The following is a 21,673-nucleotide window of genomic DNA, read 5'->3' on the forward strand; positions in this document are numbered from 1 at the left end:
CGCATATCACAGTAGGCATAGCTGGATATTCCTACCAATATTTCTCTGAGAAATACATGAGCCATTGTTGATGGTGGCTGGAAGATTCCTAAGGTCTCCCTGCCTTTCTCTGCCCCGCCTTACCAGGTACACTTGTGTGCACTCCATAAGATACCATAATTCTTCTGTTTGTTCCCATTGTAGGTGGCTGTGAAAAACAACATTGATGTCTTCTACTTCAGCTGCCTAATTCCCCTCAATGTGCTTTTTGTGGAGGATGGCAAGATGGGTGAGTATTGTATATTAAGATATATGGTTAGCTTTTTCTGGGCCCTTTGGAGACTAATGCAGGCAGGCAGGCAAGAAATTGGCAAAGCGTAGTTTATAGCCAGACATCCCTCAGCAAAGATCTATCAGCTTCAAACTAGTGCTTCAGACCAGTCCATTAATGAAGCAGTGCCAATGGCCCCTAAAAATCTGGGCATTAAAATTAAGTGGTCTCTCCTCTCTTCTAGTTGCCATTCAGTGGAGTTCAACAAACATAGGCAGATTAGTTTTCTTCTAGAGGACGGCTGTCCAATTAGTGACCTGCAGGCTGCATGCAGCCCATGTGGCATTCATTTGTGGCCCCAGTCTCCCACCTGGGTGCCACTTCTCTCATCACTCTGGAAGCTACTGCCATTGTAGCACCTAGGCTTGTCCACCTTCTTCCAGATTCTCCTTCCTGCTTCTGCTCCTGGGGGCAGGGCAGTTGCAGGGCCCAGGGAGCCTACACAGTGTGTGTCACCCCCCTCCAGCCACTCCAAAGTTGGACAGCTCTGTTCAAAAGCTGAATTCTGTTCTCTTTGGTATTAGAGGGAAGTTGGACATTGATTTTACTGGCTTATATAAACATCACTTTTTCTCGTGCACCTCTGTTCAGTAGCCCACTTTTCTTTAGGTGGGGAAGCTGCTTGAATAAACAGAAATTTCTCTTGCTTTTACTCCCAGCCTTTTTCTGGTGGTAAAAGTGGAAATCCTCAATGACATGGCTGTTCTGTTATTTTTGAGCTTTAGGGTCTCCTTCCTAGCCAGTCGTACCTACCCTGGGTTTATAAATGGCTGTCATAGTAAAGATTATCTTAAATCCACACCTAGATGGTCTTTAACACTTTGTTGCTTACAGTAAAGTTAATTTAAACAGCGAGAAAATATATTGCAGGAAATAATCATGAACCTGACCTTATAGGGGTGCATGAGGTTTAGCTACTTGCGTCTTTTCAATTTCTGCTGCATCACTTTGACTCTTAACGATTGCATCAATAGGAGCAATAGGTTCAAAGCATATGAGCTGATAGTGCCTCTCTACTCAATTCTGATTAGGCCTCATCTAGAATATTTCTGTGCAGTTCTGGGCTCCAAATTTTAAAAAGGTCGTGGAGAAATTAGAGAGGCAGGTGACAAAGATGATAAAGGGTTTGGAAAGCAAGTCATATGCAGAGGCTGAAGGAGCTAGGCATTTTCAGCTTGCAGAAAAGACACTTAAGAGGGAATATGATAGCAGTCTTCAAATACTTGAAGCACTGCCTTAAAGAGAGAAAGCATTTTTTCTCTCTTGCTTCAGACCAATGGTTATAAGTTTTTAGATTGGAAAAACTTCTTCGCTGTCAGAATAGTGAGACAGTGGAATAGACTACCTAAGGAAGTTGTGGACTCTCTGTCACTAGAGGTGTTCAGGAAGAAACTGGACAGCCACTAGTTTGGGATGATTTAGATGTAGACCTGTGTTGTATTATGGGCATTTCCTGTACTTCTGGGCTTTACTGTTTGCCCCCACCCCTCTTTTTCTGCTATGTGTCAGGGTATTGTTAAGCCTTCCTCAGGGGCATTTGAGTGTTGGTTAATTTTTTGCTGGGGATGGATTGAGGTGTGCCAGCGCTTCTACTGGGGCTAAAGCTACAGGTTCCTGGCTAGATGGTCTTGGACTTCCACTCGAGATAAGACCAATCACCATAATTGGGGTAAGGAAGAAATTTTACCCCATAGTCAGATTGGTATGAACTGTGGGTATTTTTACTTTCCTCTGTAGTGGGGAGTCAGGCCCCTCTTCCCAGGACCTCTTGAGTGTATATTTACTCGATTTTATAGAAGCAGGACATTGGCTGCCATTGTTCCCCTACTTTACCTGTGGCAGGTTACAGTGTTATTTTTATGTTGTGTCAGAGTTGAGGAGTTTAGATTATGGATTGTATAGGATAGTTTAGATAAGGATGATTCTATCTCAGGCACTAGATGACCTCTGATGACCCTTCCAGCCCTACTTCTGTATGATACTGTGATGCTGTGGATAGCTCAAAGAGCCAGGAGGATGGAGTACTCACACTGCCTTTTCTGCCTTATCTAGAACGCCAGGTTTTCCTTGCAACATGGAAGGACATTCCAAATGAAAATGAGCTGCAATTCCAGATTAAAGACTGTCACCTGAATGCTGGTGAGTGACTTGACTCTGATGCCAAAAGCCTTTGTATAACATGTGGAATGGATGGATGCTGGTATTGCATATCCATAACACTGCAGGTAGAAGCAGAGCAGCTTTCAACTGCAGATCCCAGGTTTTGTTTTTAATTGACTAAAATTTTGTCTAAATCCTATACAAAGAAGTTCCCCATTTCTGGCCCCTTTTTTTTCTGGTCCCTTCTTTTCTTACCTTCTGTTCTCTTTTGTGCTTAGCTGATTTGTCTGTAAACCCAGCACAGAACTGTCTTTGGAGTGGATCTCAAAACCTGTTGTTCCATGTCAGTCTTTCAGTGCTATGCTGGTCCCCGAGACAAGTTTTTTGTTAGCTGCAGGGGCAGCCGTGATCCAGCAGAGTGAGAAGAAGTGATTAGGAACCAAAAAATGGGGATTCTAGCTGTGGTGTGCCACTTACCTATGGTGTGACCTTGGCCAAATAACTTTGTCTCTTGCTTTGTTACACACTTACTTACAGATATGGAATAATAATCTTGTGTCTTGTGCATTAACAGCTGCAGATAAAATCTTTCTGTTAGGTGCAATGTCTTACACAGTTATTGGTAAATCTGTTGATGTCTTCCTATCATCTGCCCAGAACAACGGAATGCTTAGTCATTTCTTTGCCTCTATGTGAGAGCATTAGACTTGTACTTATGACCTTGTTACTACTGAAGGAGGAGAGAGAGTGCAGCTAGCAAATCAGCTTTGTCTGAGGCCTGGATGGGATCCAAATGCTTCTCCTGAAAGCCCAGTGTTTTACAGAGGAGAAACATGTCCCTGTTGATTGCAGCTCCATGTAACTATTTTATTTTCTTTCATGCTTGCCATTACACAGTGATAGCACTCTGACTTCACTCAAAGGCAGGAACTACAGGTCCTTTTGTAGTTATAATTATTGCTATTTTGGAACCTAAGCTGGAAAAAATAACAGCTGGTGTCCCTTGTGACTTGATTCCATCCAAGGGCTTCTGACGAAAGCAACCCCTGAACCTTTGCCATGACTTTCCATCCTCTTAAACCCTAACTCAGCCCACAGACCATGCAGCCTAACTTAAAACTCTGCATTGTTGTCGGTCATGCCCTTCTTCCTCTGTAGCCATCCGTTAGCTACTCTGTTATGAGCACTGTGCAATACAGGAGGAACTAGAGGATGGCTTTTTGTTGGCTGCTGACTGCTTCTGGATGGCAGAAGTACTGGGATCTACAGGGTAGTTTAGAAAGGAAACGTTCAATTGCACATTTCCTTCTTGTAATTTTTTCCACGTGGGCTTGGATTATGTACATTCTATCACTTTTAGGTGCCTTTATAGCCTGTAGATTCACAGAGCTACTTCTTTCACCCTGACTCAGCCTCTATAACCTGTAATTGTAATGAATCTGCCTGCTCAGGATAGGAGAGGAGAGAAGCTGCCAATTTACTTCCCAGTTATTGGAACAGGAATTGACATACTCAGCTGGCTGTGTGGTCCAGGGTACCATCACATTAACCAGTTCCAGATGCCTGTAATTATGGGGTATTGTACCATTCAGGGAATTTCTGCTTCTGTCTCTGGCCAGTTTATACAATGTAGGTCAGTTATTTATTTATTTTTACTGGGAGAAACAACAGGATATCAATAACTAGTAGCATTTGCTATTAGGCTGTTTACTAGCCAAGTGCCAGACCTCATACCTAGGCTCACTTAAAATTGTAATGAAGATGAGCTCTGGTGTTGGGGGAAGAACGGTCCATGGGCACACTGTCACCTAAGCATGTTTCTCTGCTGTTGTATTCTCTATGCGAGTAATAACATTTCTCTATTGTCATGTTATCTGCAGCCATCACCAGGACTCCAAGATAGGAAGCTGTTGTCAGTCTCTTTAGTGAGAGCTTTGGAAACGGTGTCTCTTTTGAGTGCAATCAGTCACCAGGGAGGCTATAAAGCAAGTAGAATCTGTCAACCTCCTCTGCTTATTTAGGGAGGAAAGTGGGTCATGTCTGATAAACAGACTTCAAATGCTTTTTTATCAGCTGAAGACACTCTTCTTGTATCTCCTAAGCTGATGCCTCTTCCCCTGTCGCAATTACATAGGCCACTTCCTTCCCTGGCCACCTGGATTTCTGAAACAAGCGGGCTGAGAGTCAGAAAGCCAAGACATTGGCCTGGGAATGGAAGGTATGGGGGTTGCCTGCCCAGGGGCTTTAGCTCCCAGTGTACGTCTAACATGCTGCTGGTACAGCACAAATTGTACCATTGAAGGTTGGCCAGTTTTCAGGGTGGTATAAGCTGCCCCTGTAGAAACCACCCTGCCTCAGTTTAAGTCCAGTATAAGTGAGCATGGGTGTGATTTAACCAGTGTAGAGTGGAGCAAGAGCCCTCATTTTTTCAAGAGATGGTAGCATTCAGCACTGAAATCCTTGAGACCTTGCTGTCAGTGTCAGTTCATGGCCTCTTTCCTCCTGAAGGAATCCAGGAACAGATAAATAAATGCAGTGCACCTTCCCTCAGCTGCCACTGGAAAGTCAGCCCAGTAGCAGCTGTATGGCTCTCATAATGTTGGCAAAGCAGAGGACAACCACTTTGGGACTGTAGTCATAGCCAACTGATTGGCTCTGCCAGGGCAGCAGACATCACAAAAAGAATCTACAAATTTCAGTAGCTCCCAATTAAAATTCAAAATTTGCTGGACTGCAGCATTTCAGCACCATTTACTACTTCCAATAGCTGCTTGCTTCTATAATACATGTCCAGGCCATCACTTGTCGGTACAAATTTTATTAATCCCATCACACCCACTCGGATAACTGATTAACGACTAGCATGTTTCCATGAATACCCAGTGTTGAGTTCCCTCCCAAGTTTAGGAACCATAACACAACATTCATTCTCCAATCTAACTGATTCCGGTTCAGCAACATGAATTTAGCTGAAAATTTTAGCAGCTAAAAACACCTCCACTCCTCAGCTGATGTGCCCTAATAACAGCAAAACCAGCTCTTTAAATATAGTAGACATAGCTGGCAGTGGACAGATGGAGTAGAACACACAGAATACTGTGGATTGGCTACTGAGGAACTGAGGTGGGATTGGGGAGTAATCCAAATAGTATTGCCTACATCATTGGTGTGCCATCTGGCATTCCTGCTCCTTGCCACAAAGTCCCTCACTGTCATGCATAGGGATGTGGATGATGCACAGAGCCCTGCCATCCATCTGAGTGGAGAATACCAATTTCCTTAAGGAGGCATGAATGACTCAGAACAACAGACCTATTGTTTTGTCCTTTACTGACTCAGGGATTTGGCTTGCTAATTTCTTGCATGCTGTATGATTGGCTGCCCCAGTTCAGTAGTCTAACTTCAAAGCAGTTCTAGCCTAAACTCTGGGGTTTTACTCGAGTTGCTGCTTTTGTTCCTGCCAGGGCAAAATTTACAGGAAGGAGGTTTCTAGACTACAGGAGTGGCTAGAATGCATAGGAGTGATTTACAGCCCCATCCTGTTACAGCTCTTACACACTCAGTTGTGATCCTGTCCACTCAAGTCCCTTTAAAAAACTGTTAATGCACTGAATTTTGTGACGTGCCATCTTAAGTCACAAAAAGCAGCAAGAGGAGGATGCACATCCTTTTGTGCGAACTGAAGGGACTCAAGCAAGGTGGAATAGGATCATGTTTAAGCATCTTAACAGATGAAACAGAATCTAGCTTTTACTCTCTTGCATCTCTAACTCATGACTTTAAGACCTTTACCCCCACAAGTGATTGCAGGGGCTGATGTCAATGTCCTTGTAAACCCAGTGTAATCAGGAAGGCTTCATGTATATATGGGTGTCACTCTGCCATGGAGTCACTTGCCAAGCAAGATGGTCATGTAACTATACACATATCTTCCATTTAAAGTGTGCTTGTGACATAGTTTGTATTTTGAATGTGTTGATGACCTAAGAGCCCTGATGTACAGTAGATTAATATCTGACTGATGCATTTTCAGGGACCACACATCTATCCTGGAATAGAAGCAGACATACCATATTTAAATCAGTATAACTACAGTACTCTGATTTTTCCACGAGTAGTTCTACACTGGTAAATTAGTATCATATGTTTGCTGGGTTTTTTGTTTTTTTGCTTTAATGCTGGTATAAGGGTGGGTTACACTCGCATTAAACTCACCATATATCCAGTCCTTAAAGCTGTAGAGCTGTCTCCAGCATTTAGAGCACCAGTGTTTGCTGGTTTGTGGGCAAGAATACCGAGCAAGGGGCTGCAGGCATCATCATACTTTGCTTTCCCTACCAAGTTCTATATTAACTTTTTGCTTTCCTGTGACTACAAGTAATATGACAGGGTTTCAGATTTGAGCTGTGGGTTGGGAACCACTTCAACAGAGAGAAACTCTGATTTTGGAAATGGATTAGAGAGATAGCATGTGATCTTTTCATTTGGCTATAATGAATACATCCGAGGGGTCAGAGTTAAGGTTATAAACTTCACTTCCTAATGTCGTTACTTTTATACTGACTTAGATCTTATGTTCTTTAATCTTTATGTTCTATAAATGAAAAGGAAAGAAAAATCTAGTTAAAAAGTGAAAAGGGCAGAAAAATCCAAGTCTTCCAAAATTTAGAAGCTCCAGAACAATGAGGCTACCTTATATTGCTAAATTTTGAAACTCCCCAGGAGCATAAGGTTTTCAATGCTCTATCCTTTTCTGCATTGAAAATCTACCTAGTGACATGTCAGAGATGCTAGCTGACAGCTACTAACCAGTTTCTCATAGCTCTTAATGTTAGCCAACATGACTGTCCTACATGTGTGAAAGCAAATTCATCAATCTTGACAGTTCAGATTATTCATTTCCTGCAGATGGTGCAGCGTTCTTCTTTACCAGCTAACTCATGTTAAAATGACATTTGCCTTTCCTCCACTGGTTTTATTTTAAATGTGCTAAAGCACACTCAGGGCCAAAAGAACCATTACAATAAAGTCAATATACATCAGTTAAAAGAAGGTGTTTCAAAAATACATTGCATGTCTTCGTTGTTTTCATTTGAATATGTTTTATCTGTATCTAGCTATATTTCCTTCCATTTTCTCATACAATTTATACCTTTTGTTTGCTGTTGTTTGCCCTATCACTGTTTTACAAATTAAACTGCTCAGTAACTTGGGCTTTGCTTTGTCAGCCTAATCTAAAGAACATTTCTTATTTTAACATAATGGCTGTGTATATGCTATCTAGTAAGAGAAAGAGATTCTGTTCTTTTTTCTTATGTAACTCCTCCTGGTTTCCTCCATCTCTGTCACTGCCAGAGGAGATCTGAATATACTGGAGCTGATTCAGAAGCCAGATTTGGTGTGATAAATCTGTTCAAAGAATATCACAGACCAAATTTTCAGAAGACCTTGGCACTGGAGAATTTAATTTAGACACCTAAATGAAATGGGTATGTTTCATAGGTCAGTGCTTACAGAACAGTATTATAGAATCACAGAAGAATAGGGCTGGACAGGACCTTGGGATATCACATCTAGTCCAACCCCCTGATCAAGGCAGGACCATTCCTGACAAAACTATCGTAGATAAGTATTTGTCTAACTTGTTCTTAAAACCTTTGCAGACGGTACTCTGGTACTAGGCTCAGTGCTCTAAACATCAAAAAGAGGCTCATTTGCCATAGGTAAAGCAGGGAGACTGTCAGTGTCCTGCCACTGCAAGGACAGAAGTACTTGTTAAGTGCTTTCAGGAGAGATAAGGAAGGCAAAAACTCCCAACAGTCCATGCTAATCTGACCATGCGGTGAAATTCCTTCCTGATGCTAAATGTGGTGATCAATCAGACCCTGAGTGGAGAAGCAAGACCCTCTGACCAGGAGCCTCTTGGGTTTTCAGTCCGAGCAGGAGCTTCAGCACACCCTAGTCAAAATCTCTAACCTTAGCTGAAGCTAACACCCAGTGTTTCTGAGGGGGGAAAAAGAAGCCCAAACCTGACACTCCTGGAAACAGGAGGAGGAGGAGGGAATTTCTGCTTAACCCCATTTAACAACCAGCAAAGCCCAGAAGCATGGGGAAAACCAAACACCCTCCACTCTGCTCTGCAAATTATGGATAGCAGAGCGCAATTCCACCCACCCCACATCCTAAATGGAGGGCCAGAATTCCTCTTTCTGTCATCCTGTTCTCTCCATGAACTTTTCCCAGCACCTTCAAGCTTCTTTCATAGCTAAGACAGATTGTGGAGCCCTACTTCATTCTGCTGTTGCAGAGGATAATCTCTCCAGCCTGCTCTGGACTTCAGAGGCCTCCTCATGATTTCTGAGCAATGCCTGTGCGGGGATCTCCAGAGCTTCCAGCTATCGCTCTTCGCTGTACACTCTAGGCACTACTACTCCTAGATCATCCCTAAACAATGTTTGTCCAACTTCCTTTTAAAAACTTCTAATGGAGGAGGTTCCACAGTTTCCTTAAGCAGATTGTTCCACTGCCTTGCTGTTCTTACAATGGTCTTTCTCATGGGCAAGAACATTTCTTGTGTATAATGCAAAGATGTCAACAACCCATGAATAAATAGGATTTTATTACCTGCAACCAGTCAACTATCCAGCACTTCCCAAAACTCAGAGATGTAAAGGCATCCAGAAGGGTGAAGCTAGGCAGACTTACCCAAGAATCCCCTCAAAGATTTCCTTTCAGGAAAGAAAGGTTGAGGTTTCACTGTTTTGTTCCAATATGAAACAAACAGAAAAAGAAACACTTTGAGTTTTTTTTCATGAAAAAAATGATGGTTGTGTTTTCAGTGCTAGAAAGAAAAAGCATCCTCATGCATATCTTGTAAAATTTAACATTTTTGTTAAAAAAAAAAAAAAAATCCATTTTACGTATGAGCAGGTGGCAGAAACACCGCACTGTAGCAAGTCATGTGGCAAGGACAGAGGCACAGGGGGTCATCTTGCTAAAGGATTGACTTTTGCCCAGGGAAACAGTGGCATCTCTATTCATTGAAGACTTTCAAGAAGCAGGATAGTAGCAATCTGTCTGAGTGCTTTAGGAAAAGTGTCGTGCATCTCTGCTGCATTTGGACTTAGTGACCTCAGGGTCCCTTCAACTCTGTAATTCTACATTTCTGGTATGCAACATCATCCAATCGAGCTGGTCCCTGGAAGGATCTCTGCATAGTCAGCAGGGCCCACTTATAAGCTTCTGCTTGTAACTCATGGTCATTAACAGGAGCTTTGCTGCACAATGGTAAATCCACAGCACAATTTAAAGCAAGGCTGAGCTCAGCTCCCAGCAAATGTGTTTTTAAAGGCTGTACTGTCACATGACATTAGCTGCCCTGCTTTCAGCAAAGCACTGCCTGGCATCGTTGCCTAGCAACACTGTCCCATCTTGGAGAACCTGACATTGGCTCAGACTTGCTTACAGAGAAGTGGCTGGAGCCAGTACCTGGGGGTGGGAGGGAATCAGAAATGACACTTGCTCTCCAGTTTGCATTTCTAGCGCCTGCACTGAGGGAGATGGAATCAGGTGATGATGCAGACCCCAGCATGGCTTGGATTGTTTTAAGGGGCTGTGGCTGAGTCACCGATAATTTGCATGCAGTGTGCATGTCAGGGTGGTTAATATGAAGAGTCCCTATAATGGCTGAAGTAGGAAGCTGTCAAGACTTCAGAGTTCTCACCCTAGCTCTGATCGTGGAGATGCATCTCTTTGGACCTTCCCTCCTAGTTCCCTTATCTGTGGAAAGGGATGGTAGGACCAGTTGTGCTGTGGGGAGCAAGAGGTGAAAGCAGAGCTCTCAGGTAGAAGGCAGGCTCTAGGGAAGAGCTTTTAGAGTGGACGGCTCCATAGGAGACCATATCTAGTGGCCCTGCTGCAGCCTGGAATCTTTAGTTTGCACTGACAGTCGGAGCTGCCCTGATGTCGTACCCTGGAAGGATGCTCCTACCCAAGGCTTGTTGGAAGCAGCCATTACTGTTGCTACAGGGCTATAATAGGGAGCTGCAGAGCCAGAGCTCAGCCTCTGTGTAGTCTGAACCCCTGTGCCCTAGCAAGGAGCGGTGGTTGCTAAATTTAAAGCAACAGTTGCTATCTGATAAAGCAAGACTGAAGCCTATGGGTTAAACACAGTTGGCTTTGGATTCAGCTTAGTGTTCCCTGCATCTTTTGCTGGGAGTGCTTTTGCAAACCTTCAGCCAGTCAGCATCTCAAGGCTCAGAGGAACTGCTGACTGTTAAGAGATGGGTTGACTGGTAGGAGTAAAACTGATTATACAGTCAAGTCCCTTGAAGCTGGGCTTGTGTGCCGTGGTTTAAACATGACTTGCTCAGAGGACAATCATACCTGTGCGATAAATTGCAGGTAACTTCAGCCAAGAGAACTATCTGGGATGCATCTCACCCAGTAGTAGGTTTTTGGCTTCAGAAACCTCTGCAGACTTGGCAGCAACATCCTGTTTAGGTGGGACAAAAAGCACATGTTGGATTTATCCTGATCCCTAGCAGCTGATGCCACTTACAGTGCAGGGCTCCCCTGCCTGTGGCTGTTGCATTGGGGGAGGCTCTTCTGCACTGTGTGTTCCCCTAATCTGGAAGCCTCTGTTCCACAGAGAAGGGTAGGATAGGAGGGAGGGAGGTTGGAAAGCCTGGGAGCTCATTAGCTGCTTGTATCTCCTAGTTTCCATAGTAACCTAGGAAGAAAGGAAAACCCAAACTGAACAAGGAGCTGCAGCTGCATGAAACCTGCACATAACTTCTGCCAGCAGCTGTTCTACAGCCTGCGGGAGCAGGCAGAGGTTAACCCAGCTGCAGGCCTCAGGACTGAGGCTTGATTCAGCAAAATGTGCATGCTGCGCAGGTATCCTGCTGCTCTGGCTGGACAGATCCTGCTTCAGGAGGAGGAGGAGAAGGGGCAGGATGCCAGATTGCAGTAGGGACATGAGACCCCTGAATCTCTGTCTTTGCTCTCTGCTGTGCAGACAGAGGCTCAGATAGCTGAAAGAGAGCATCTAAGAGGCTCCTTCTTAGCTTCTGGCACCAGCACTGCCCTAAACACTTTGCTTTTTCAAATTAGAAAGCTTTGAGCCAGCTGGACCTCTGTGGATTTTAGCATCCATGAGTATAGGGCAGGGGTAGGCAAAATATGGCCTGTGGCAGGTCTTTGTCCAGGCCGCAGAGGGTCCCTTGGTCCCACCTGACCCAGACAGTCTAGCTGCAGCTCCCTGGGCATGCAGTGGGGCTGGGGCAGCTCTGCAGCTGGACTGCATTTCTAGGCAGCCTGGGTGACAGCAGCTCTTTTTGCAGTTGCTGCAGCTGCTGGCTTCAGCCCCATGGTACCGGCAAGGACCCGTGCATGCAGCCCCAACCCTGCGCCTGCTCGGAGCTCACCCATTTAGGTTCAGTAGTAGTGACGAGGGACAGAAGCTGTTCCTCAGCACGGGGGGAAAACAATGCCTCCCACTGCTGCACAGTTCCTGCTGCAGCCACCCAGAGCCTGCAGTGTGCCCAGCTGCCCTGTGTTGAGCTGGCCAGCAGGGCAGCGGTGGCAACACAGAGCAAACACAGGGCAGCCTGGTGCGGTGCGGGCTCCAGGTGGCTGCAGCAGGAAATGCCAAGCAGCAGGAGGGAGAGGGGCTGCTTTCCCCTGCATTGAGCAATAGCTTCTGTCCCACACCCCTGCTGCTGAACATAGACAGGTGATCCCGGAGCAGGCGTGGGACACACAGGGTCAGGGCTGTGCAATGCAAGTCCCCACCAGTACCACAGGGCTAGGGGCAGCAGCTGGAAGGGGCCGCCACCACCCAGGCTACCTAGAAAGACAGTCTAGCTGCGGAGCTGCCCCAGCCCTACTGTGTACCTGGGGGGGGCAGGACACACCACAGGCAGGCAATACAGAGCAGATGTGGGGCAGGGCTGTACTTGGGTTCCTGCTGAACTTCTCTGGTGGTGGTGAGTCTAGAGCAGGCGCAGGGTGTGCTGGGGCTGCATGCTGCTGGTGATGGCAGGGAGGCACTGCAGGGCTGTTGCTAAGCAGCTCAAGGGGGGGTGTGCATTGGGGGCTCCCATACCCACAAACCCTTCCCCACAAACCCCACAACGACACCCTCCCCCACACACACTCACGCCCCACGAACACCCCACCCACCCACACCCTCCTCCACAAATCTCACACGCACCCTCCCCATGCACCTCTGGGGGGAGCCCCGCTCACTGCTACGTGTGTGTGCACGCGTGCGCGCACACACACACACACCCTGCCCCCATACCTACACATACACGCACACCCCCACATACACCCCCACATACAAACACATACACGCCCATAGCCCCCCACAAACTGCATACCACCCACCCATACTCTCCCCCTCCCTCCAGTATACAAGAGTAAGACCTCATTTTGAGCTATTATGCAATCATCTCTATATACAACACACAGATCAAGACAAAAATATTTTTTAAATAAAATTAAAATATGTTGTTGTCAGTGTTTGATTTTTACTTTATAATATTTTTTTCTGATTGCAAAATAGCAAACCCCCTTCCCAAAAGGAGCACTTCTGGAGGCAAGTGGTGGGACTTCTGGTGGCAAAGGTTAGGGGGTAGGACTTTGGGTCCCAAGATGGCAACCAGGGGGGCAGGGCTTCTGTCAAGGGGTGGGGCTACCGATGCGGACCTTAACAGCTCACCAAAACTCATCAAGGGGCCCTCGACCCAAAATAATTGCCCAGCCCTGTTGTGGGGGCTGCTTGGGCTCTGGTCAGTTGCACGCTGTCCACACAGAAACTTCTGCTCAGCAGCACGATCCTTGTTTTCTCTTCCTCCTCCTCCTCTTGTTGTGCATAGGCCTGATGGAAGAGGGCGCACTGTTTCCCAGCAGTTCTACACTTATTGGCCATTGGTTCTGGAGGGGCCTCTCTGACTCTCTTGCTGGCTAGACAGATGTTCTAGTTCGTATTTACCTCTCGGGGGGGAATGGGACACACAAAGTACAAGCTATTGATAAACAACCAGTTTGTTACAGGATTCAGCTCTACCTCAGCAGTCCTGTCCCCCACCATCTGCATGCATTTGCTGTTATCTCAGGGCACAAGTCTTGGAGTAGAGGCCTTACCTACACTTGCTTTTTCACTTTCTGCATCTTTGGTTCATGAGAGTCATCTGACCAGCTAGTCTAGAGATAGGGGACTGTGTGGTTAGGTGATTATATCAAAGGGACTGGGAGACTGAAGGAGCTCCAGTTGCAACCCCACCATCTGCAGGCCTCAACCAGACCCACATACAAGATCCACTGGAGAACAAAACTATTAAACCTACCTGTGTGAAAAACTTTCCAAAATGCCAGGGAAAAAAAAGCCTGATCACTTACAGTGAGTAGGGAACAGGGACTCCAAGGAACATCCATACTTGCTAAACTTTTCTTCCTGGGTTGGCAGGTTGTACAGCTTTAGGAGTGAAAGTTGGAGCTCGGGTGAGTACTGTTCCCATCTTGGCCTCTGCACCAAAGTCTGTGAAACATCCTTCCTTAAGGGAAGTACAGTTCACCGATTCTTAAACCAGGTGTAAAAACCTCTTGGCTTCCAGAGATCTTCAGAATAGGACTTTGATTTAGATTCAGTGCTTTTTGCATTCATCTGGTTCTATTGTTTCTCTGTAAAGTGACTTGGAAATAACATGCATCATGGTTATATCTTTATATTTACATGCAGGTAAAACCATGTCTTCCCTGACTGCTAGTCATAGATTTCACTAAAGGCTTTTCATGGCCACAGTGCCTAGAGGTAGATGGCTGGGGGGAGGGGGGGGGCGGATCATTGCCAGTTGCTATCATTAGAAAAAGATGTGTGGTATAGTAGGTACATGATTACATAGCAACTCCTAACTGGGAGTGAGCTGTGAGGTCCTTGAGTCTGGACAGTCTTTGCCTCTTGAGTTCAGCAATTATGTCAATGGCCAAGAAGCAAAGTCGGTCATGATCTTTGCTCTGATCCAGTTTCCTCTGGCTTGGGGAGGGCATGGCATTGAGTCCCAGATCAGTCTGGCCAAGGTCTATAGGCTTTGTTGCGGGAAGGTAGAAGTTCACCCAAGCTAAGTTGCAGTCCCAAGCAGTGAGGTAGAAGTGTTGAGCCCTAAAGGAAGGAGCGGATAATCAGCAGGAAGCCCCAACTCCAGCGTGTGGTCTCCAGGAGGATAGAGCAGTTAAGACCAAATCTTCTCTTTCTTCATCTTCCTCTTGTCAGACCTGCTCCTCTAGCCATAGACTGGCACTGTCTTGTGGCTGTCAGCTCCTCCTGGCACATGCACATGTCTTAGGGATGCTGCTGCCTGTTTTCCTCTCTGGGCACTTTGTGCATGGTCCTGAATTAACAGTGACTTTGTTGCTGTTTGCAGATACTGTTTCCAGTAAGCTGCAGAACAACAATGTTTACACCATTGCCAAGAGGAACGTGGAAGGCCAGGACATGCTCTACCAGTCTCTGAAGCTAACCAATGGTATCTGGATCTTGGCTGAGCTACGTATTCAGCCAGGAAATCCGAACTACACGGTAAGGCCCGTTGGACCCTCTGCTAGAGGCTGTGGGGGAAAGTGAAGAACCTTTCATTACCTAGCTCAACCCCATAGCTATGTTTCCCCTCCCACTTTACCTAGCACATGGTTTTAGGGTCAGATCCTGTTGATTGCGACTCTGAAGGGAATCCCTGCTGAGCTGGAAGCAGTCAGGGAAACCCTGAAATGAACAACGTCTGTTGCCCATTTGGCTGGGTTAATGCTGACTCCACAGCAGGAGTTTATTGGCCAAGGTTGTTACTATTTGATTAAGCCAAGAGAAATTAACAAGAAAGCTTTGCCAGAATTCAGCAGCCCTTGCTTTCCCTCCCCACTCTGGTAAGTGATACTATAGATTTATGCCCAACTCTGTGCTCCTAAAGAGGAGACCAGCTGTCTCAATGTTGGCTTTGTATCAGTGGCAATCACTGCTCAGCAGGAGAGTACTGTCTCCCCCTCCCCCCCCCCCATGTCCTGGATGTACCTCTTTCCTTTACCCACTCCCCTGAGCATCTGTTTATATTCACATGCTTTCCTTCTTGCCAGTGAAATTTCTTCTGTTCTTGGAGGATCCCTTCCTGAGAATCTCAGGATGCACTCATGGGGAAGGGTCCCTTAAGGGGAAAGAAAACAGTAGAAAATCATTAAAAATATGCTACAGTAAAAGCTGCACTATCCAGCATCTTACAAGCTGGCATGCTCAATTAACTGGCATGCTGGCTTGCAAGATAAAGTGAAACTGGAAGTGCCCCCTGTGACACTTCTGGTTTCTCCAAGCCCCCACAGCTGGGAGTAAAGCAGCTTGCGCTGCCAAGCCTCCACGGCCCGGGGGCATAACAGGCTGCGCAGGGCTGTGCAGGGTCTGCCTCCCTGTCCTGCAGGGCCCGTGGGAGGGGCGACGATGCTGAGGAAGGGGCAGAGGGACACCCCAGACACGACAGGAGAAGCAATGGCCGGGACCACTCAATTAACCAGCATATTTTGTTATCCGGCATCCCCCCATCCTGGGGGGATGCTGGATAACAGAACTTTTACTGTACTTACAAAGGAACCATGCTTTGTTTTCAGTGCTCTGATTACACATTAGCATGAGAGCAGTCCTCTTATTTGCTAGGTGGTGGACTCTTGGGAATCTCTCTTGGTGATTCAAAAGGCAATTAGCATAACCTTCTAAAAGGTTATTGACCTCTGCCACCCCAGTGTCACAGGCGTGGTCTTATTTTAATGTGGTGACAATTCTGATTCTGGGTGGTGGCGCTATAAGGATTGTACAGCTCCATGAAGAGCAAAAGGTGCATTAGGTCAGGGTTTCTTAAACTTTGTGATACAGCAACCCCATAAAATAATATATAAATGTACACGACCCCCCAATGATTAAAGCTGTTGATTTCATTAGGATAGGTAGGAGATAAATAAAGCACATTTACCTTTGTATGCCGTAGCTTATCAAATTCAAAACTGTTTAACCGAAAAAAAGTGTCAAATTTAAAACTGTCAATAGTTTTCCGCGAGAAGGATGAGCTTGCTTGGTACTTGTTAGTTTTTCAATCCTGGGCTTTGGCAGTCTCAAAAATAGTCTCATTTCATGCTCCACATTTTTTTTTCAGCAGTTGCCACTATTAAGAGCAAATACTGATCAAAAATAAAACTGCTGAAAAAACTCACATTCAGTTGCACACAGTCAACTGAACTGTTGACAGATAAATACTGAGCTTCACCAAACTGTACACGCCGAGATTAGAAAACAAAAGAGACGCTTCCAATGTGGGCGAGTCCACAAACACATGTATCACCGCTGAGGGAGGGAAGCAGGCAGAGCGTTTGTGCGTTGGGGAGGCACAGGAGGTTTGCAACCCCCTCTTAAGTTGCTTGAGACCCCCCAAGAGGTTGCAGCCCACAGTTTGAGAAGCCCTGGGTTACGGCAAGCATGTCAGTAACTCTGAGGAGCAAGTAGAACAGCCGGTGATGGACTCGGGGCCAGTGTCCCATCTTTCTCCCACTGCTCATTTCCAAAGTTCTGCCACAAAGCAGCTTGTTTTCCATGCACGTGTGGGAATTTGCTTTTGCGTGTCTTATCCTTCTGGTGATAAATGTCCTTAAGGTAACTGAGACTAAAACATTTTAAGTTTCAAGAAGAATTATATACTAACAGCTAGGGCTGTGTGAAGCTTCAGTAGCCAATTTGATTCGGAGGAGATTTGGCCCGATTTGGCAACTGAATTTTTAAATCCAAATTGAATTGGAAGCCTCCGAGTCGATTCGGAAAAGATTCAGCACTGCTTTGGAGATTCAGCCGTAGACTAAACAGGCAGCAGTCCTCACCACACTGGACACAGCTGGCTCCAACTGATGGAGATGGGGGAGGGAGGGATTGGAGCTGGGACAAGCTGCCCAGCTGGGGTTGGTGGCATGGGACTCAGTAAGGGCGGGGGGGTTGTGCATTGTGGGTGCGGCAGCGCTTGGAGCCGGGGCTGCGCCCTGCTGCTGGTTGCCCAGCTGAGCCAGGCAGAGTGGGGATGGGATGCGGATGCAGCTCACTTCGGGCAAAAGGGACAAGCAGCAGCAGGGCATAGCCCCCAGTCTCAGCACTGCTGCGCTTGTATCCCGGTGCCCTGCTGCTGCTTGCCCAGCCGGTGCCGGCGGGCAGGTGCTGCTGCCTCTTGCCAGGGAGCACAGAGGTGGGAGGGGGGGAGAAGAGGCACTGTTGCCACTTCCCAGCGGATGCAGAGAGGCGGGTGCTGCTGTCGCTTGTCTAGCTGACGTGAGGCGGATGCAGGCACGGCAGCGCTGGGAGCAGGGGCCATGTCCTGCTGCCACTTGTCCCCTTCCATCTGGGGTGAGCCATGCCCACATCCCACCCCTCCTCCCCGGCTGGGCAAGCAGCAGCAGGGCAGAGCCCCTGCGCCTCTGCTGGACAGCTTGTCCCAGCCCCAATTCCTCCCTCCCCCAACCCCAACAGACTTACCAGCTGGAGGCAGCTGCCTGTTTAGTCTATGGTTGAATCTCTGAAGCAGCACTGAGTCTTCGGATCTGATTCAGCCAGATCGAATTGGGACAGTGATTTGAATCTCCAGATCAAATCGCTGTCCCTCCAAATTGGCCAAATCCAAAGTGAATACTTGCTGCTTCGCACAAGCCTGCTAACAACACCTAAAACACTTTGTGGGTGGTCCTCTAAGAAGTTTGAGTCTGCCTGGAGCTGCATCTACACCAAGGGCTGTGATCTTTTAGCTCCACTACTAGAGGTTAATGCTGTTTGACATAAGGAGGTGGAGTGTGGGTCATAAACAGCTAAATGGGTCCTAAGGGACCAACCAAACTAGTACGTTAGTAAAGACTGGCCACATGTATCCCGCTGACATTTTCTTGATGCTTACCAGAGGTTTCCTTCTCTCCTCAGCTGTCCCTGAAGTGCCGGGCTCCTGAAGTCTCCCAGTACATCTACCAGGCCTACGACGCCATTTTGAAAAACTAACAGGATTGGTCCATGCCTCACCCCGCGGAGGGAGGAGGGGGGACTCCGGATGGTCCTCTTGTTGGTGTTGGCAAAACACTGTCTAACTGGAAGCAGCTGTATTCATGTGTAGGATTTCAGTCAAAGGCACTGAGAAACCAAGGTAGCGATTAGTCTCCACGTGCTAATAATAATAATAATAGGGAACAAACCTGTTTGATATTTTTAGCGTCCATGGAAACTTTGTAACCACTGCTTCAACCACCCCCCTGTTACCCCTTCACCGCCACTGCTGCTGTTCTTTCTCGTGGGCTTCTCCATCTTGTGCCAATGTTCAGCATTTTCTAAACTGCTTTAGGCATAGGTAATATTTTGTAAAATATGGCTCATTTCAAAACAACCCTCCCACTAAGTCTCTGTTCATTAAAACAAGGCAAATGCATCAAAAACATAAAAACTGCACTTTATTTTATATTTTTTATACATTTGATTTTTTTTTTTTAATTGTAACCGGCTTAAAAAAAAAACAAAGGAAAAGCAAATCCAGGTCAGTGAAAGTATCCAAAGGAATGAGATGGGCTTTCCTAGAGCTAATAATGAGGAGAGGGAGCATGAGAGGGGTCTCATGTCTAGGAATTGAAAGGAGGCCCTGTGAGGACTGATTATTGTATTTGAGCTGGGTGACTTGCCCAGTTCATTCAAAATATTACATTCTTTCCCCTCCCCCCCACTCCCTCCCCTGCCTTCTGTCCACCATTTCCCAGTCATCTCACCTGCTCACTAGACACTGATTTGCTGGACAGGATTTTTATTGTGGAGTAGATGGGAGCACGAGCTGGTTGGGTTTGTATGACAATGGTACAGCATAGTGAAAAACCAAGGGAAGAGAAACTTCCCACCTGGTAGAGTGTGGGATGTCATCCTTGCCTTTTTCCTGTTTGTAAAACCCCTTTCTTGGTCATCCCCACCCTGCCTGCTGCTGCTACAGTCCGTCACCACCCCCTGCTCCAAATTCACCTGTGTCAGCTTCAGCTGGCCTGATTGCATTTCATTTAGCAGTGTGTGTTGGCCAGACTGAAAGACTTATGCAGGAAATCTGTAGGGTAATCGCAGTCACTTGCCCATGTTTCTCCATAGCAGCATCAGCTGATTCACATTCACACCTCAGTGTGCTGTGAACAGGAGCACAGGGCTGCCTTGGGCAATGATGACTGAAGTACTGAGGGATCTGAGACTCACCTTGTCCCCTTTATGGGAGTGTTCTGAGGTCAGCAAGACAGGACACAGGTTTGCTGCCTGGCAAATAATCCCTGGGTTCTGTCAAAATCCTAGCAGATGCTTGGGGGAGAGCATCCATAGAACAGGGAAGGTCCCTAAGAAACTGTGCAGGAGTTGCAGCTTATCTGGTGGTACTGCAGTAACTACGTGATGATGGGAAGGAGGGGGAAGATCCCCTGGGGTTAGTCCTCTGCTGTGTTTTGATGTTACTTTGTAACCCTCAGTGCTGGATGCTCCTGTTTTAGAGGCCAGTGGGCATGGAGCTTTAGCAGGGTCCTTGGTTCTAGCCGTGATTCCAAAAACTGGGTCTGGGCTTCCTGTGCCACAGGCAATAGACTAGGGATCATTTGGGTCCCTATTGTCTCAAACTCCCCTGCATGGGGAGGGATTTAGGAGTGCTCTCTCCCTTCTTTGCCATATATCCTTGTCATATGGCATTCTCCAGGGATCAAGGATGGCTGCTCATTTTCTCCACGTGCTGTGGAGTTGCCATGTCCCAGGTAAGGAGCTGAAATGGATGCCATGAAGGCTAATGTAAAAGCAAAGCTGCTGCCTGCCTCTGTTCTATTCAGAAACCCTGTACAGCTTTGCACTTAAATTAGGCCACACAACAGAATGGATTCTGCTGTTCACGCCACTCTCCTGCTTCTGCTTGATACAGCATCTTCCCCCTAGTTTGAGCAAGGCCCTTCGTGCCTCCATGGTTAAAACCACTTCCTACCCTTAAAGCAAGGCATTCACAAGCTTCTGCAGTACCAGTCAGAGATGGCTGGGGTCCAGTCACCCGTCTTTTGCCACCATCAGTTCTTTGGGAGGATGCAGAGTGGGGCTGTAATGTTAAAAAATACAGGGAAAAGGAAGGGTCAGCCAGGTTCTGAATTGGAGACTCCTGAAGCCAGTTCTGAGCCAGTGAGTAAGGAGTGGAGCAGCAGGATTCTTAGTCAGTGGCACAGGACGGTGTCCTCTATGCAGAGCAATTTGGTTTGGCAGCAAGACTCCTGGCTGAGATGAATGTGGGACAGCGTTGTTGAAGCTTGGCACTTGCACATTGAGCCAGAGTGGTGGCTTGGCACCCTATGGATTGGTGGGCTAAGAACACTACGTAAATAATTATTACAGTAACTAATAAAGTGCTGGCTGTGCTGAGATGCACGCTGTTCTCCATCCTGTCCTGAGCCAAGTTACATACTGGCCTTGCCTCTTGGAAGCTTGTTGTTTGGAGGCGAGCTGTGCTGGTAGGCAGAGCAGGCCTGAGAGCTGCCAAGGTGGGAGAAGGCAGCTTGAGTAGGGTTCAGGGGACCCCTGCATGCAGATCCTGCCCCTTGCTGCAGTACCACATAATGGGTTTTCTGCTCAGCCTGCACCAGAATATGCCCGTGAGTTGGAAGAAGCAAAAGAGGATCTCCAGGTTTAATGCCACAAGTCTTACTCAGTTGACCCCAGGGAAGAGAGTTCCAACTGAGTACTCAGCTAGTCCTGCCTGCCATAAACTCCTTCCCAGCATCCATGCCTCTCTCCTGGCCTGTGCTGTGTTTGTGTGTCTGCATGCTGTGAAGCGTGGTATGTGGGGAGAGGAGCGGGAAGGCAAGGAAGGGGGGTTGGTCAGTGGCAGCCCCATTCCATTGGTTTTATTGTTCATCCTTTCTGATGTGTTCACTTTTTGGTAAGCTTTCCCTTGTGTCCTTGTCAATAAACTGTCATTTACACGAAGGCTTCTGCTGTGGTGTGACTCTGTCTGGGTAAGGGGCAGGTGTGTTACAGCCTGTCTGGTGCTGCTAGGTAGGAATAGCCAGTTCAGTTACTGTTCATGCCTTTCAGAGACCCATTTAGGATGGACATGCTGCTTCTCTTTGCTCCTGTCCTTGGATGTGCTGCAACCCCTTGCATGTTCTTTGGAAGGAGAGAAGGTGTCTTGTGACTGGGAGGTTACGATTCCATCCCAGCAA

The 21,673-nt window shown here is 46.9% G+C and overlaps 1 protein-coding gene across 4 annotated transcripts in view; it reads left to right on the plus strand.

Annotated features, from left to right (window-relative positions):
* Positions 1 to 21,437, plus strand: part of AP2B1 (adaptor related protein complex 2 subunit beta 1) — a 139,748-nt gene extending 118,311 nt beyond the window's left edge. For all 4 annotated transcript variants that reach the window (XM_090026666.1, XM_090026664.1, XM_090026667.1 and 1 more), the window contains 4 exons: positions 184 to 268; positions 2,363 to 2,449; positions 14,839 to 14,993; positions 18,396 to 21,437. In XM_090026666.1, coding sequence (XP_089882792.1) covers positions 184 to 268; positions 2,363 to 2,449; positions 14,839 to 14,993; positions 18,396 to 18,470 — 402 coding nt within the window. In that variant the 3' untranslated portion in view covers positions 18,471 to 21,437. The remainder of the gene's footprint in view (positions 1 to 183; positions 269 to 2,362; positions 2,450 to 14,838; positions 14,994 to 18,395) is intronic.
* Positions 21,438 to 21,673: the final 236 nt, after the last annotated feature.

This window comes from Crocodylus siamensis, chromosome 13 (assembly GCF_052110815.1).
Source record: "Crocodylus siamensis isolate JL-2025a chromosome 13, ASM5211081v1, whole genome shotgun sequence".
Classification (NCBI taxonomy): Eukaryota; Metazoa; Chordata; order Crocodylia; family Crocodylidae; genus Crocodylus; species Crocodylus siamensis.